This window comes from Herpailurus yagouaroundi, unplaced genomic scaffold, assembly GCF_014898765.1.
Source record: "Herpailurus yagouaroundi ecotype Mexico unplaced genomic scaffold, PumYag 201, whole genome shotgun sequence".
NCBI lineage: Eukaryota > Metazoa > Chordata > Mammalia > Carnivora > Felidae > Herpailurus > Herpailurus yagouaroundi.
Window position 1 is genome coordinate 5,596,019 of NW_024412432.1, and position 12,067 is coordinate 5,608,085.

General features: G+C 42.7%; 1 protein-coding gene across 2 annotated transcripts in view; it reads right to left on the minus strand.

Moving 5' to 3' along the window:
• The window catches only part of NTRK2 (neurotrophic receptor tyrosine kinase 2), a 337,422-nt gene that overhangs the window by 76,849 nt on the left and 248,506 nt on the right, over positions 1-12,067 (minus strand). For both annotated transcript variants that reach the window (XM_040450286.1, XM_040450285.1), the window contains one exon: positions 9,328-9,458. In XM_040450286.1, the coding sequence (XP_040306220.1) occupies positions 9,328-9,458 (131 nt within the window). The remainder of the gene's footprint in view (positions 1-9,327; positions 9,459-12,067) is intronic.

Genomic DNA, 12,067 nt, shown 5'->3' on the forward strand with positions numbered 1-12,067 from the left:
TACTGCCTTGAGCACACACTGATTCAGAGTTGGAAGAACTGAGCAGCATGCAATAAACTTCAGCACAGAACTGAGAAACTAGCAAAGGCAAAATGGAGGCAAGGGGGAAAAAAAAAAAACAAAAGGAAAATTAGCATTCATCGCAAATGCTTCCACAAAATATCAAGGCTAACTAACTAGAAGCTCGGAGGAGAGGCGAGAAAGCTTATTTGAAATCATTGGTGTGATTGGATGTGGTAGGATGTGACAAATGATCATTGCATTTCAAAGTACAGGTGGCTTAGGAAACACGAGCTTGTGTCCTTGTTTTAAACACTAATCTCATATTCTTCTCCTATAATATTTAACATCATAGAAACAAAGTTAAGGTGAAGTATAAAAACAAAGAGATTATTATGGTAGGACTTCATTATGCCCAATGCCTATTACCATGCTTAAAATATGGAGGGCAGGGAGTTAACTCCCATATGAAACAACTAAGATGCATGAGAATGTCTGTCAACATGCCTAAGTTCTTCCGGGTCAGGATAATTGATTGCATCTAGCTCTGCTGATAATGGAGACTGTTGACCTCTTAGACCTGTACTATTCAATATGGTAGCCAACAACTACATGTGGCTGGTGGTCTTTTGAACTCTGGCTGATCCAAATTGAGATGTACTGTAAGTATAAAATACACACCAGGTTTTGAAAACTGGCAGTGTATAAAATATCTCATTAATATTTTTATATTAATAGTATGTTAAAATGATATTTTACATATGTTGAGTTAAATAAAACATATGAATACAGTTACTTTCATCTGTTTCATTTTACTTTTTAATGTGCATACTAGGAAATTTAAAAATGCAAATGTGACTTGCATTTGTGGCTCACATTATACTTCTGTTAGATAGCACTGTTCCATAAAAGCCATCTCAAAAAACTATCAACGGGTCAACCTGCCTCTTGCAACTGTTGGAAAACAACAGTAAACTGAAATAGAATTAAGGCAGACACCCTTCTTATAAGGTTGTTACAGGCAACAATTAGCCAAGGATTTAGAGTAAGCTGTAGTCATGATACTGTGTGATTCTTCTTACTTATAGGGTCTTCTCTAAAGAAAGGTAGAGGAAATTTTTATCAAATTCTTACAAAAGTGAATTTTGGAAGACTATATTTTAATAAATTCAGAGATAGGAAGAGCTTTATAGAAACAAGATCTTAAAAATTAAGGAGAGTGCAGTGGCTCTCAAAGTGGGTGGCTTTGTCAGTTAAGTGTCCAACTCTTGGTTTTGGCTCAGGTCATGATCTCCCAGTTTGTGAGCTCAAGCCCCATGTTGGGCCCTGTCCTGACAGTGTGTGGAGCCTGCTTGAAATTCTCTTTCTCCCTCTTTCTCTTTGTCCCTTCTCCACTCATGCTCTCTTTCTTTCTAAATAAATAAATACATAAATAAGTAAATAAGTAAACTGAAAAAAAAAAAAAACTAAGCAGAGTCCAATAGGTGGCTTGCCTGCATTAAGGCAATGAAAACTAATTAAATGATTATATGAAAATGAAATTGATCACACTCAGTGCTCACTATGTACTAGAAACCAACACCTGTGTATATCAACTCAATCATATGTAACTGGCCTTTGCAAGGACTTTAATTATGTACCAAGTGACAGCTTCAAATACAAGGTTCATAGCCAGGGTGTTGATTGCTGCTATCTTTATTTTCACAGCCATGCTGACTCTTATGGTTCAGAATCTAACAAGTTGACCATCCAATGGGAAACACAAGGCCAAGTCCTAATTCACACACTTTAAAATGTTTACAATCATTTGGGTACTGAAATTGATGGTTTATGCGTGCATATCACATCAAGTTGTATATTACAAATGCTAAGTCTTTGGAAGACATCAAACTAATTCATGGCAACAGTCATATTAGAAAAATATCGACTCAAAGGAATGAATCAGAAGTTGTCCTCCGGCATGGGCAGCTGCAATATATTTACCAGCTTTAAATACAATTAAAAATTGGAGCCAATTGCACTAAACTTGCTGATGGATCATGGTAGACCAAGACTCAATTGACAGTTGGCTTATCATGTTAAAGTCAATTAAAAAGCGGGCAGTCAATTAAAAAGTGAGGCACAGATTCCAGAGATACAGAAGTGTGAAATGAAGCCTCCAGCTATGTTGAATACCAGATGAGTCCTCATTCCAGTGAAATGCACCGTTTTGGGCTTAGCATGTCTGAGAAGATGGGGATAAATTGTAGACAAGCCAGAAAATAGGGTTAACAAGACAACTTAACAAGACAAAAAACAGCTCTCTTGTCAAAGGTTAAAAGTTGAAGTTACTGGAAAGGGGACACTGGTGGAGCAACTTAATCACCGGGGCCCTGACTCAATACAAAAGGGACCCTCACCAGGCAAATGTTGCTCTCAATCCTATGCTGTATGGGAGTGCACACATTTCTCACACAGCCCTCACCACCCCCCCCCCCCACAAACAAACACACATCACAGATACACATGTGCACACACCCACACACACGTGCCAGGAAAGAATGGCCTTACACTAAAGTACAGTAGAAATCTATTAAACAATGTCTGGACCATAAAGACGATGAAGCCTTTTAATAAGCCACCATTAAAAGTTCTACAACTTCTATTACTAGAGACTTGTCAAGATGGAACTGATAGCACTTTCTGCAACATTCTGTCCTGTTAAGGCATACAAACTCTTTTTATAGGGCAGCGCCGACAGATGTTCTCTTAAATATACTAATCTTGTCATCTTCCATTTCCATGATGTGGGAACAAGGATTACGTGTGCAGTGGGGAGAAAGTGCAGGAAGAGGGAGGAATGGGAGGCAAACCTCATGATTTATCGCATGTGAGGACTGATATGGTGACTGCCACAAAAACAAAGCAAAGCAAAACAAAACAAAACAAAAAAACAAAACTAAAATGAAAGAAAGCAAGAAAATAGCCACATGCCTTAGAGATAAACGTGCCTGGGTAGAGCGCTTGAACTGATGAACTCTTGATGTCCTTTCTTGTCTATGAATTGTTTCACTCTTCTAGAATGGGAGGGAATGAGCTTTCCTTTTTGAGCCCTTATTCTGCCCTATACATATTCTGAGATAATTGGCTCTAGTTGCTTCTTCCCCACAGATGGCCTCATCTGTGCCATGTGACCACCTTGGATAGTTGGTCCACAGGTAGGTGGCCTGGCAAGAAGACAGAACAGAGCAACTGAACACACAGTATTTTCCTTCTTGAGCAATCTGCATTGGGTGGGGGGTGGGGGAGTGGGGGGAGGAGCGCAGAGACTACGTGAGCAGCAGTTGGCCCGGAAGCAGAAGTCAAATGTTAGGAAGCAGCAGAGGCAAGAGATAGCTATACTCCATCAGCAGGGAAGCCTGGAGGACAGTCCCTGGCGTTTCCTGCTGAGAGGATAAAGAGGGCACGGTCACAAGGGCCACCTCAGATCCATAGTGAGTTTTTAAATCCCAACTGTTCTAGCAGGAGGCCTAGCTGTCCTGTAGTTCCTATTTGAGTTGGTCATATTCCTTTTTTTTTTTTCTTCTCAGACTTTTACCCCTTTCTTCAGGGATAGAATCTCTCAGATTCTTTCAGGGAAGCATGGTTCCCCACGTTCAGTCCACGTGTGTTGTGCAGAGTTGACCCACCATCCATTTGCAAGAATATGTACGTGACCCAGTCCTGGATATTCAGACTATTATCCAGAGAGTCAGAGGACTTGGTGACCCAACTCAAGACAACTAGCCAGTAGGAAGTTGGCCCTTGGACTTTTGTGTAATTGTTGGGGAAGAGGAGCTCTCTTTTGGGTTGCTGGATGGCAGGATCCAAGCCCAGAGCTGTTGCTTAGATAGCTCACCACAGTGTGGGGAGAACTTGCCTGGGAATACGGTCAATACAGAGGAAAGCAGACCCGAGAGAGACAGGGAGAACTGATTTCCTGGATCCATCAGTCCCTGAAGCAAGGATACCAGTAGCTTGAACAAATAAATTTCCTTTTCTTCTTAAACCAGCTTGAGTTAGGTTTCCAATGAGCAGTCTACTGCTCTTCTCCTCAAAGCCGATTGTGATGTTTTGTTAACATTCATTCCAGAATCCAGTTTTCTTTATTTCTGCCTATTTCCTCGAATAACGTTTCTACTGGGAAAACAAGAAAAGTATCTGTCGACCTTACACGCAAATGAGCACAACTAGCACATACCTTTGTGTTACTTGATAAGTGGCACTGTGTTGAATTTCTTCAACTTGGTCTACCAGGGCATGTGCAAAATTCAGTCAATAAGAGTGTGGTACATGGTGAGCATCATACTGACGGGGAGGCCTGAGTTTTAGTCCTACGTCTGACGTTAGGTGACCTTGGTCAAGCTATGTGACCTTGGATGAGTCATTCATCTTCTCTGGGTTCCCATTTCTTCCCTCACAAAAGGTGGGAGTTAAGCTAAAGAACATCAGCTAATAGTTCTATATACCTGCATAGTGGTTCAATCATTTCTAAAATGACTTCTCATTAGATTACACTGTCCTCTATATATCATCTTTACAGTGCCTCTCAGCTATAAAGTTCTATGATTATCAGTAGCTCATCAGATCATTTCCTTACCTACAAACGTCAACTGCAGACTCTTCACTTTTTCAAAGGCTATTTTTTCTATAGTTTATCTGTCCACCCGTCTATCCTTTTGTTCACTCAACAAGCACTGATTCCATGTTACTAGATATTAGACAATGTGCTAAAAAGCATGGTTCTCACCCTCAAAAATACCGCTCTAACGGAGGAGACCCACAATCTTGCCATTGATTAACTAAGCCCGTGGATACATATAGAATGCACAACCTTGACAAATGCTGTGAAGAACAAGGGCAGATGCCTTACTAGCATGTAATAGGGAGGTCTGACTTAGCTGGGGGAGAAGGCAAGGGAATGTATCTCCAAAGAGGAGCAACCTGAGCGGAGAGCTGATGGATTAATGGGAGCTGTGTGCATCGAGGGGGCGAGGTAGGGCTCTCCAGACACAGGAATGGAAAAACATGCTGGATGTGACTTTGGGGCTGCCGAACGGTAGTGTGCCAGAGGGCTTATCAGTCAACTCTTCCAAAATCCTTGGTGAAGAAAATCATCCTTATTTCCTCTGTTAACAAGAAGATATTCAGAAACATGAAATGCAAAAATCCCAAAGGAAGTGCCTGCTGAAGTCAGATTTCGTCCTTTCTAGTCTCAAATGTTCCTGTGCTGGTGCCTCTCACTCACTTTAAGTCACCCCTCAAGGAAGTCACTCCACTTCCCTGGGTCTTGGCTTTCTCATCTATAAAACATGAGGCCTGGGTTCTGTAGCATTTCTAAAGTCTCTCTCGTGTGCAGCATTTTATGTTTCTGGAAAAAACCTGAGTGGAGAGGGGGAGGAGAGGCCATGAATCCTACAAAGCGCACTTGTGGCTATGTTTAAAAAACAAAAATCCGCATGCGTTCATAGTACAAGAAAATGTTGTAGGCATTGTAGCTATTGAAATGCAGGTTGGAGAGAGCCAAAAATAGCTAACGCACCCACAGCTAATGCAGGGAAACTGCCATGAAGCGTTTCCTTGGCAATTGAGTTACTTAAAGGTAAAGTAACTCATTCTGATCAAAGACTGGTTTCTCTGCTTCTCATTCTCTTTATGGGCTCTTCAATTGTAATACAGTGTAAAGAGGAAAAAAAATAATTGTCAAATCTATTTCACTTTTTAAAAAACAAAGGTCATCCAAAAATATCAAGAAAAGGTCAGTCTGGTTGGCTCCAAACAAGCAGATACTCTAAAGGGAGAGGCACGCTCAGCCCTCCTGCACCCTCAAATGCCCTACACATGCCTTAGGATCACTTCCGTCTCAAATCGGTTCCCGTGGATCCCTCCAGTTCTGAAATCACTCGGGGCAGGCGACGCCAGAATTTACAGGAAACTGACATCTGTCAGTCTGAATGCAAAGTCTTGGATTTCAAACCAGTCAGCTCCTTCTAGAGAAAGAAAAAGGACAATAGCTGCAATTTCTTAGCATACATAATCAATGCTGCCGGGGTTGCTAGGCAACGGGCAGAAAGCCTGTCAAACATCCCTGGGTGCCTCCAATGGGAGAGAAGCAGCTCCCGCAGCCACTCCTCAGAGGTGACAGTCTGTGCAGGCCCCGGAAGCTGCATTCAGCTTGTCTCATTCCTTCAAAATTCGCTTTCCTGTGGTTAGGGCCGGAACCATACACGCTTTCTTCCCAGGCTCCTGGGATAGTCTTTGAACACACTTTGAATTGGCCAGCTCGCAGCCCTAAAATTGAGCAGGTTGGGCTGGAGACAGCAGCTTTGTAAAAGGCCCATGTGCTATTCTGATCCATTCATCTGGAGCCTGTAGAAGACCCGACTCCTTCCTTGTGACGTTGCAGCCTGCGGATCCCGGAAAATTAACCTGGGCATCCTCTCTGAAGCTTGAAGTCATTCCAGTGAACATAAACAAAGCCTTTGATTTCAACAAAACTGCACATGCAAGATCACTGAGATGAGACTTCCCAGGTGTGCGACCTTGAAGTTGGAACTGCATTTTTGAGCTGCAGGCATTTTGTCCTCTCTGCTTGAAACAACAGTTGCATTTGAATTTCAACAAGAAGGACCTGGCAGAGGAGGAGTCAGGATTTGATAAAAGGGAAAAATCCAAGTTTTTGTTCCTTGGCTTGTCTCTTGTTTGTTTGTTTGCTTATTTTTAGTGGTGTTAATTAACAAGCACTCTTCATAGGTCATTCATTTGCAAACTTATTTGGCAAAGCCAGGGTGTCTATGAGGACTAGGTCCTGGGTCTAGGTCAGAGGTGGGATTAGGGCTGTGACTGTGATTCAAACCAGAGAAGCCTCACCGACAGTAGCCAAGGGAGATGTGACCACGTGGAAGCATGCCCCACTGGCTACACACGGCTGATGCCGGCTGATCTTTCATCACCAGCCCAAGCCCTGAAACCTTATTTTGGCATGTGTTGGGAAGGAAATGTAACCCAAGAGCTGAGGGTGCCTTGGATTTAGCCATGCAACACCCTCTCTTCAAGGGCATTCAAAGAAATACAGCGAAGTAGGCAGAGAATAAGAACTGATACCAAAAAGAAAAGCTATACCCACTGAGAAATTTCTCCCTATCTGGCCGAGGTCCCTCAGCTACTCCTACACGATCATCTAGGATTCTCTAATCTCCCAGAATGTTTGTACATTCAAAGAGTCTCACCTTGTGACCTCAAGAATCTGAATTCAGAATCTGATGGGCTGACTTAGTTGCCTGGGTGGTCTCCAGATATCAGTGGGAGGAAACATGAGCCCAGAACACAAATCCATGGTCTTCAGTGTCCTTGTGTGTAACTCATGACTAGATTAGGATCAGCTCTTCCCTAAGCTTTTTCCAGCTCTCATGTTTTATCAGTCTACGAATCTACAAAAATAGAGGCACCTCTTGGTCCCATTTATCCTAAGGGGGAAACAAGAGTGGCAGAAGAGAGCAGAGCCTGCAGATATAACCCTGCCAAATGTTCTGAACATTCTGTGCTTTAAAAAATAACAAACTTTTGGGGTAAAGGAAAGGAAAGAGGAAGCAATCGCAACAGCAGGAATTAAACCCCTGCCCCCCCACCCCCGCCCCCAGAATCAGAGCAGGATTCTTATTTTACACCTTCTACCCTACTTGACCTCACATCTTTCTAGCATCTCCTTCCTGTCTCCTCTCCTCTGGCTCCCTTTCTCCCTTCCATTTGCTTAACTTAGTATGATGTTTATTGACACTACATTACCCTCCCTAGAAAATTCTGTTCTTTATTCGCTTTATTTTTATTTTATTATTATGTGTATTTATTTTGAGAGAGAGAGAGAGAGAGAGACAGAGTGCAAGCGGGTGGTTGGGGGGGGGGGTGGGCAGAGAGAGAGGGAGACACAGAATCTGAAGTAGGCTCCAGGCACAGAGCTGTCAGCACAGAGCCCCATGCGGGGCTCGAACCCACAAGCTGTGAGATCATGACCTGAGACAAGTTCCGATGCTCAACCAAATGGGCCACCATGTCCTTTATTCACTTTAAAATGCAGCTTTTAGAAACCTCTGGTGAGCGTCTAAGAGCATCCACTCATGTTGGTTACTTTGGAAGATAAAGAAAGCAAATGCACTGTTTTTTCCTTTGGATGAGTTTTAACAGAAACTGTGTTTAATCTGCAGGATGAGAAAGTTCAAGAAGAATTTTACCTCTCTCCTCAGTGACCTATTCTGTATATACCAGAGTATTTTAATGCTAAGTACAACAGTAATGGAATATACATCTGATTTTTTTAAACATGAAAGGTTGTCCTGATTATAACCAGTAAACAAACGCCACTCATGTAAACATTCTGTGTTTGGCAGAAACAAACAAAACCCAGTCATCTTCTGTTAAGCCAAGAAGTTGCATTTTATTATGCTAGCCAAGTCTACATTCCTTTGCCACCTAATTCATTTAATAAATATATGCCTCTTTTAAGTGGTTTGCATATATTATTCAATACCTTGGTGAGTTGTTTTTTAAAATGTTGACAATGCATATGTAAAAGATATGCTCAAGTCTTTTGCGCTATTTTTGTTAATTCTTGTGTTTTAGAGAACTCGGTGGAACTTTTGTTCCCCTCCAGTAATATTTATCTTATTGAAGGCCAGGTCTCCTTTTTGAGTTTTGGGGGAAATGGCTAGAAGTAAGGACTTTCAGACTCTTTTATTTCAGTAAGACCTTGTATCTCCTAGGGTAGTGGAATTTACGAGAGACTCCATCCACCCCAGGATAGAGTCTTGCCCGCACTGTTTACAGTACTGGGGCTCTGGGAACATTTGGGAGGGACAGGGTAAGATATAACAGAAGACGTCAGCAGAGCAGAGGCTGAGAGGGAAAAGTGAACTCTGGTCTCCCTTCTAGAACCTTCACCAGAGACAAGCTCTAGCTGAGCTTGGCATCAGCATCAAGCAATCTGAGGAGACAGATTGAGTCTCCAAGACTTAGCTGGGTGAATTCTGTTTGACCCTACCGACCTCCACCCAGAATTGAGTTAGCATTGACTTGTCAGAGTAGCCCAAAGCTATTCACAGCCTGGAGATGGACAGGTTGCCCCGAGAAGAAGCTCAGACAGCTAGATGTGCTCCAAACACCCTTCCCGCTGTCCATTTGGGTACAGGAAATTCGAACACATCCACCATAGCAGACATAATTGGCTCCTGAATTGGCCAAATACAAAATGACACAATGCGCTTCCACACATTAGTGCGACAACAGATAATGAGACATTCTGGAGTGTTCTCTTACCTTCACTGCCACCAAGATCTTGTCCTGCTCAGGACAGAGGTTATAGCATTCAGCTAGGAAAACTTTTCCAAAGGCTCCTTCGCCTAGCTCCCTTTTCAGAACAATGTTATGTCGCTTGATGTGTTGAACAACTGGAAAACAAAGACAGAATGGAAATTGGAATCGAGGCACGTGGAGGTAAAGGCTGAGGGTGGGAGTCAGGGGCCTGCCTCCTGAGCGTGCAGGCCTGAGACTCTGCCCCTCTGCACTGGCAAACCAGAGGAGAAACTCAGTATCCATCCTCACAGTCCGCCCAAATGGCTGGAGGGAGGTTGCACTGGCTTGCTTTCCAGGACTCAATGGTCATTTTCGATAGAAATCAAGTAGCGACCTCCTCGTTGGCTGCGGAATGTCATTAATGAACTTCCCAGATTAGGAAAGGGGAGAGATGAGAAGGGATTGGACATTAATAGCAGGCCTCTCATAAGCCAGACACCTTGCATATACTTGTTAGTCATGTGTCTAGTGGGGAAAGGCAGAGAGAGAGCTAGGAATCCCTAATTCTTTGTTAAGATGCCTCAGACTCCTGAGGGAAAGAGGCTCAAAGGACACAAGGGGAAAAGGCAAGGTCTGGGCATTTCTAATTAAAGATTTGTCCCCGTCCCAGCTTTAGCCTCCTGCTGAGGTGGGCTAGACCATGGTTGAGACTCATTTCTCCTTCCAGAAATGTCTAGGCTGTGCTATGGCTGGCTTCCCCAGCCCATTCTAAGATCATGTCCCCAGTCTTGGTTATCCAATGCCAAGAAGAGATAAGAATAGATGCATGGTGGGAAGAGAGAATATTTCCCCCTGTAGTCTAGAGTGGAGCTGGCCCACATCAATTCATCCATACACTTTCCCAAGGAACAAGGCAGGAGGCAGCCAAGGCTTTCTGGAAGCCCATCAGCTTCAAGGAGGGGAGCAGAGCAAAGCATTTCTCAGAAGAACAGAGCCAGTGGGAAGCCCCAAAGGAGACTCTGTGGAGGACAGAGCCATAGTGGGAGTATGTGGCTCTTCACCCTGTCCGTCAAATGTTGAACTTCTCAGCTCAAGGGTTCCACCAGCCCATTGGCCACCATTCTTTTCTGGAAGGCTCGTCCCTGAATGGCAGTATTAAAAAGAGATCGGGACGCCCTCTGGAGCTTGGAATGTCCAGCCAACAATATTCTCTCATTTTTCTCACACAGCCCTGGGAAGCAACCTTCTCTGCATTTTGTACACAGGGAAACTGAGCCTGCAGAAATTTCAGTGATTCACGGCATGGGAACAGAGAAGTTGAAGTTTGAATTCAGGTCTGAATCCAGAGTAAATGTTTTTTTTTTTTTTTCTTCCATACCACAGTTTCTTTTCCGTTATAAATTGTGCTACACATGGCAAGAAAAATAGAATATGTAAACAATAGAATAAAAAGTAAACCTAATCTCCCAGCTTCCTTTCTGTTTAGTTCACCCTTCAAAGGTGAGTTCAAATTCTCACTTCCTGAGAGTTTCCAAGACCACTTTGACCACCGACGACCTCCTTCTCTGAATTCATATTATATCATGACTCGTGCTTAGTTGAATTCTGGCTTAAGTCTTCCATTCATTTCATAACTGGAAACTCCCTGAGTTTAAAAGCAACCCTATCTATCTCCTATAGTCTTGTGCAATGTCTCAGGTGCTGAGCACACAGAAGATTTATTACTGTGGTTTAATTTGATGAACTTTCTTTAAAAGTCTTTTTTTGGGGGGGCGGGCACCTGGGTGGCTCAGTCGGTTGAGCGTCCGACTTTGGCTCAGGTCATGATCTCACGGTTTGTGGGTTCGAGCCTCACGTCAGGCTCTGTGCTGACAGCTCAGGGCCTGGAGCCTTCTTTGGATTCTGTGTGTCCTTCTCTCTCTGCTCCTTCCCTGCTCACACTCTGTCTCTCTCTCAAAAATAAATGAAGATTAAAAAAAATTTTTTTAAGTCTTTTTTTTTAACTTGAATGTGAACTGCATTGTGCAAACACAAGAAAATATAAATCAAAATTCTGTAGTTGAAATAATAGTATTAAAATGAATGCCCATAAGCCCACCATCCCATTTAAAAAACAGACTATCACTAGTATGTTGAAAGCACCACTCTACCACTGGGACTTTCTTGATTGTATCCACTTCCCCACTCTCTTCTGGGGCCCAGTTACTACCCTGAATTTTGTGTTACTCATTTCCTCTACAGGTTTGCTACTAACGCTATATCCCTAATGAGATATGATGCGAGAATGTGTATTCTTCGCATCTTGCCTTTTTTACCCAACAGCGCCCTGGAGATTGAGTTACATTGAGTTCCAGTATGTGTGTGGTAGTCATCCTTTTGCTTTTACTACTTTATAATATTCTGTGAGAGGACTATACCGCCATTTATTTATTCATTCTCTGTTGATGGATATGTTCTACAGTTTCTTTTTAGATACAATTTGATGTAAAATACAAGCGGTGATTAAGGTTTTGCCTTAATAGGATTTTTCCCCCGATAATTCATGTGGTTTGGAGCAATGACAGCTTCCATGGGCCTCTGGGAACTCAGGGTGATAAAAATCAAAAGGTCTTTTATGAGCAACAATATTAATGAATATAAGAATGTATATTAATTTCTCATGCTCCAGTAGCAACGGCTGAATTTAAGAGAAGAGAAATGTGTTCATTAGGTAGAGTGCCCATATAAAGAGACAAATGTAATTCTTTCAGAGAATTAGCTGCCA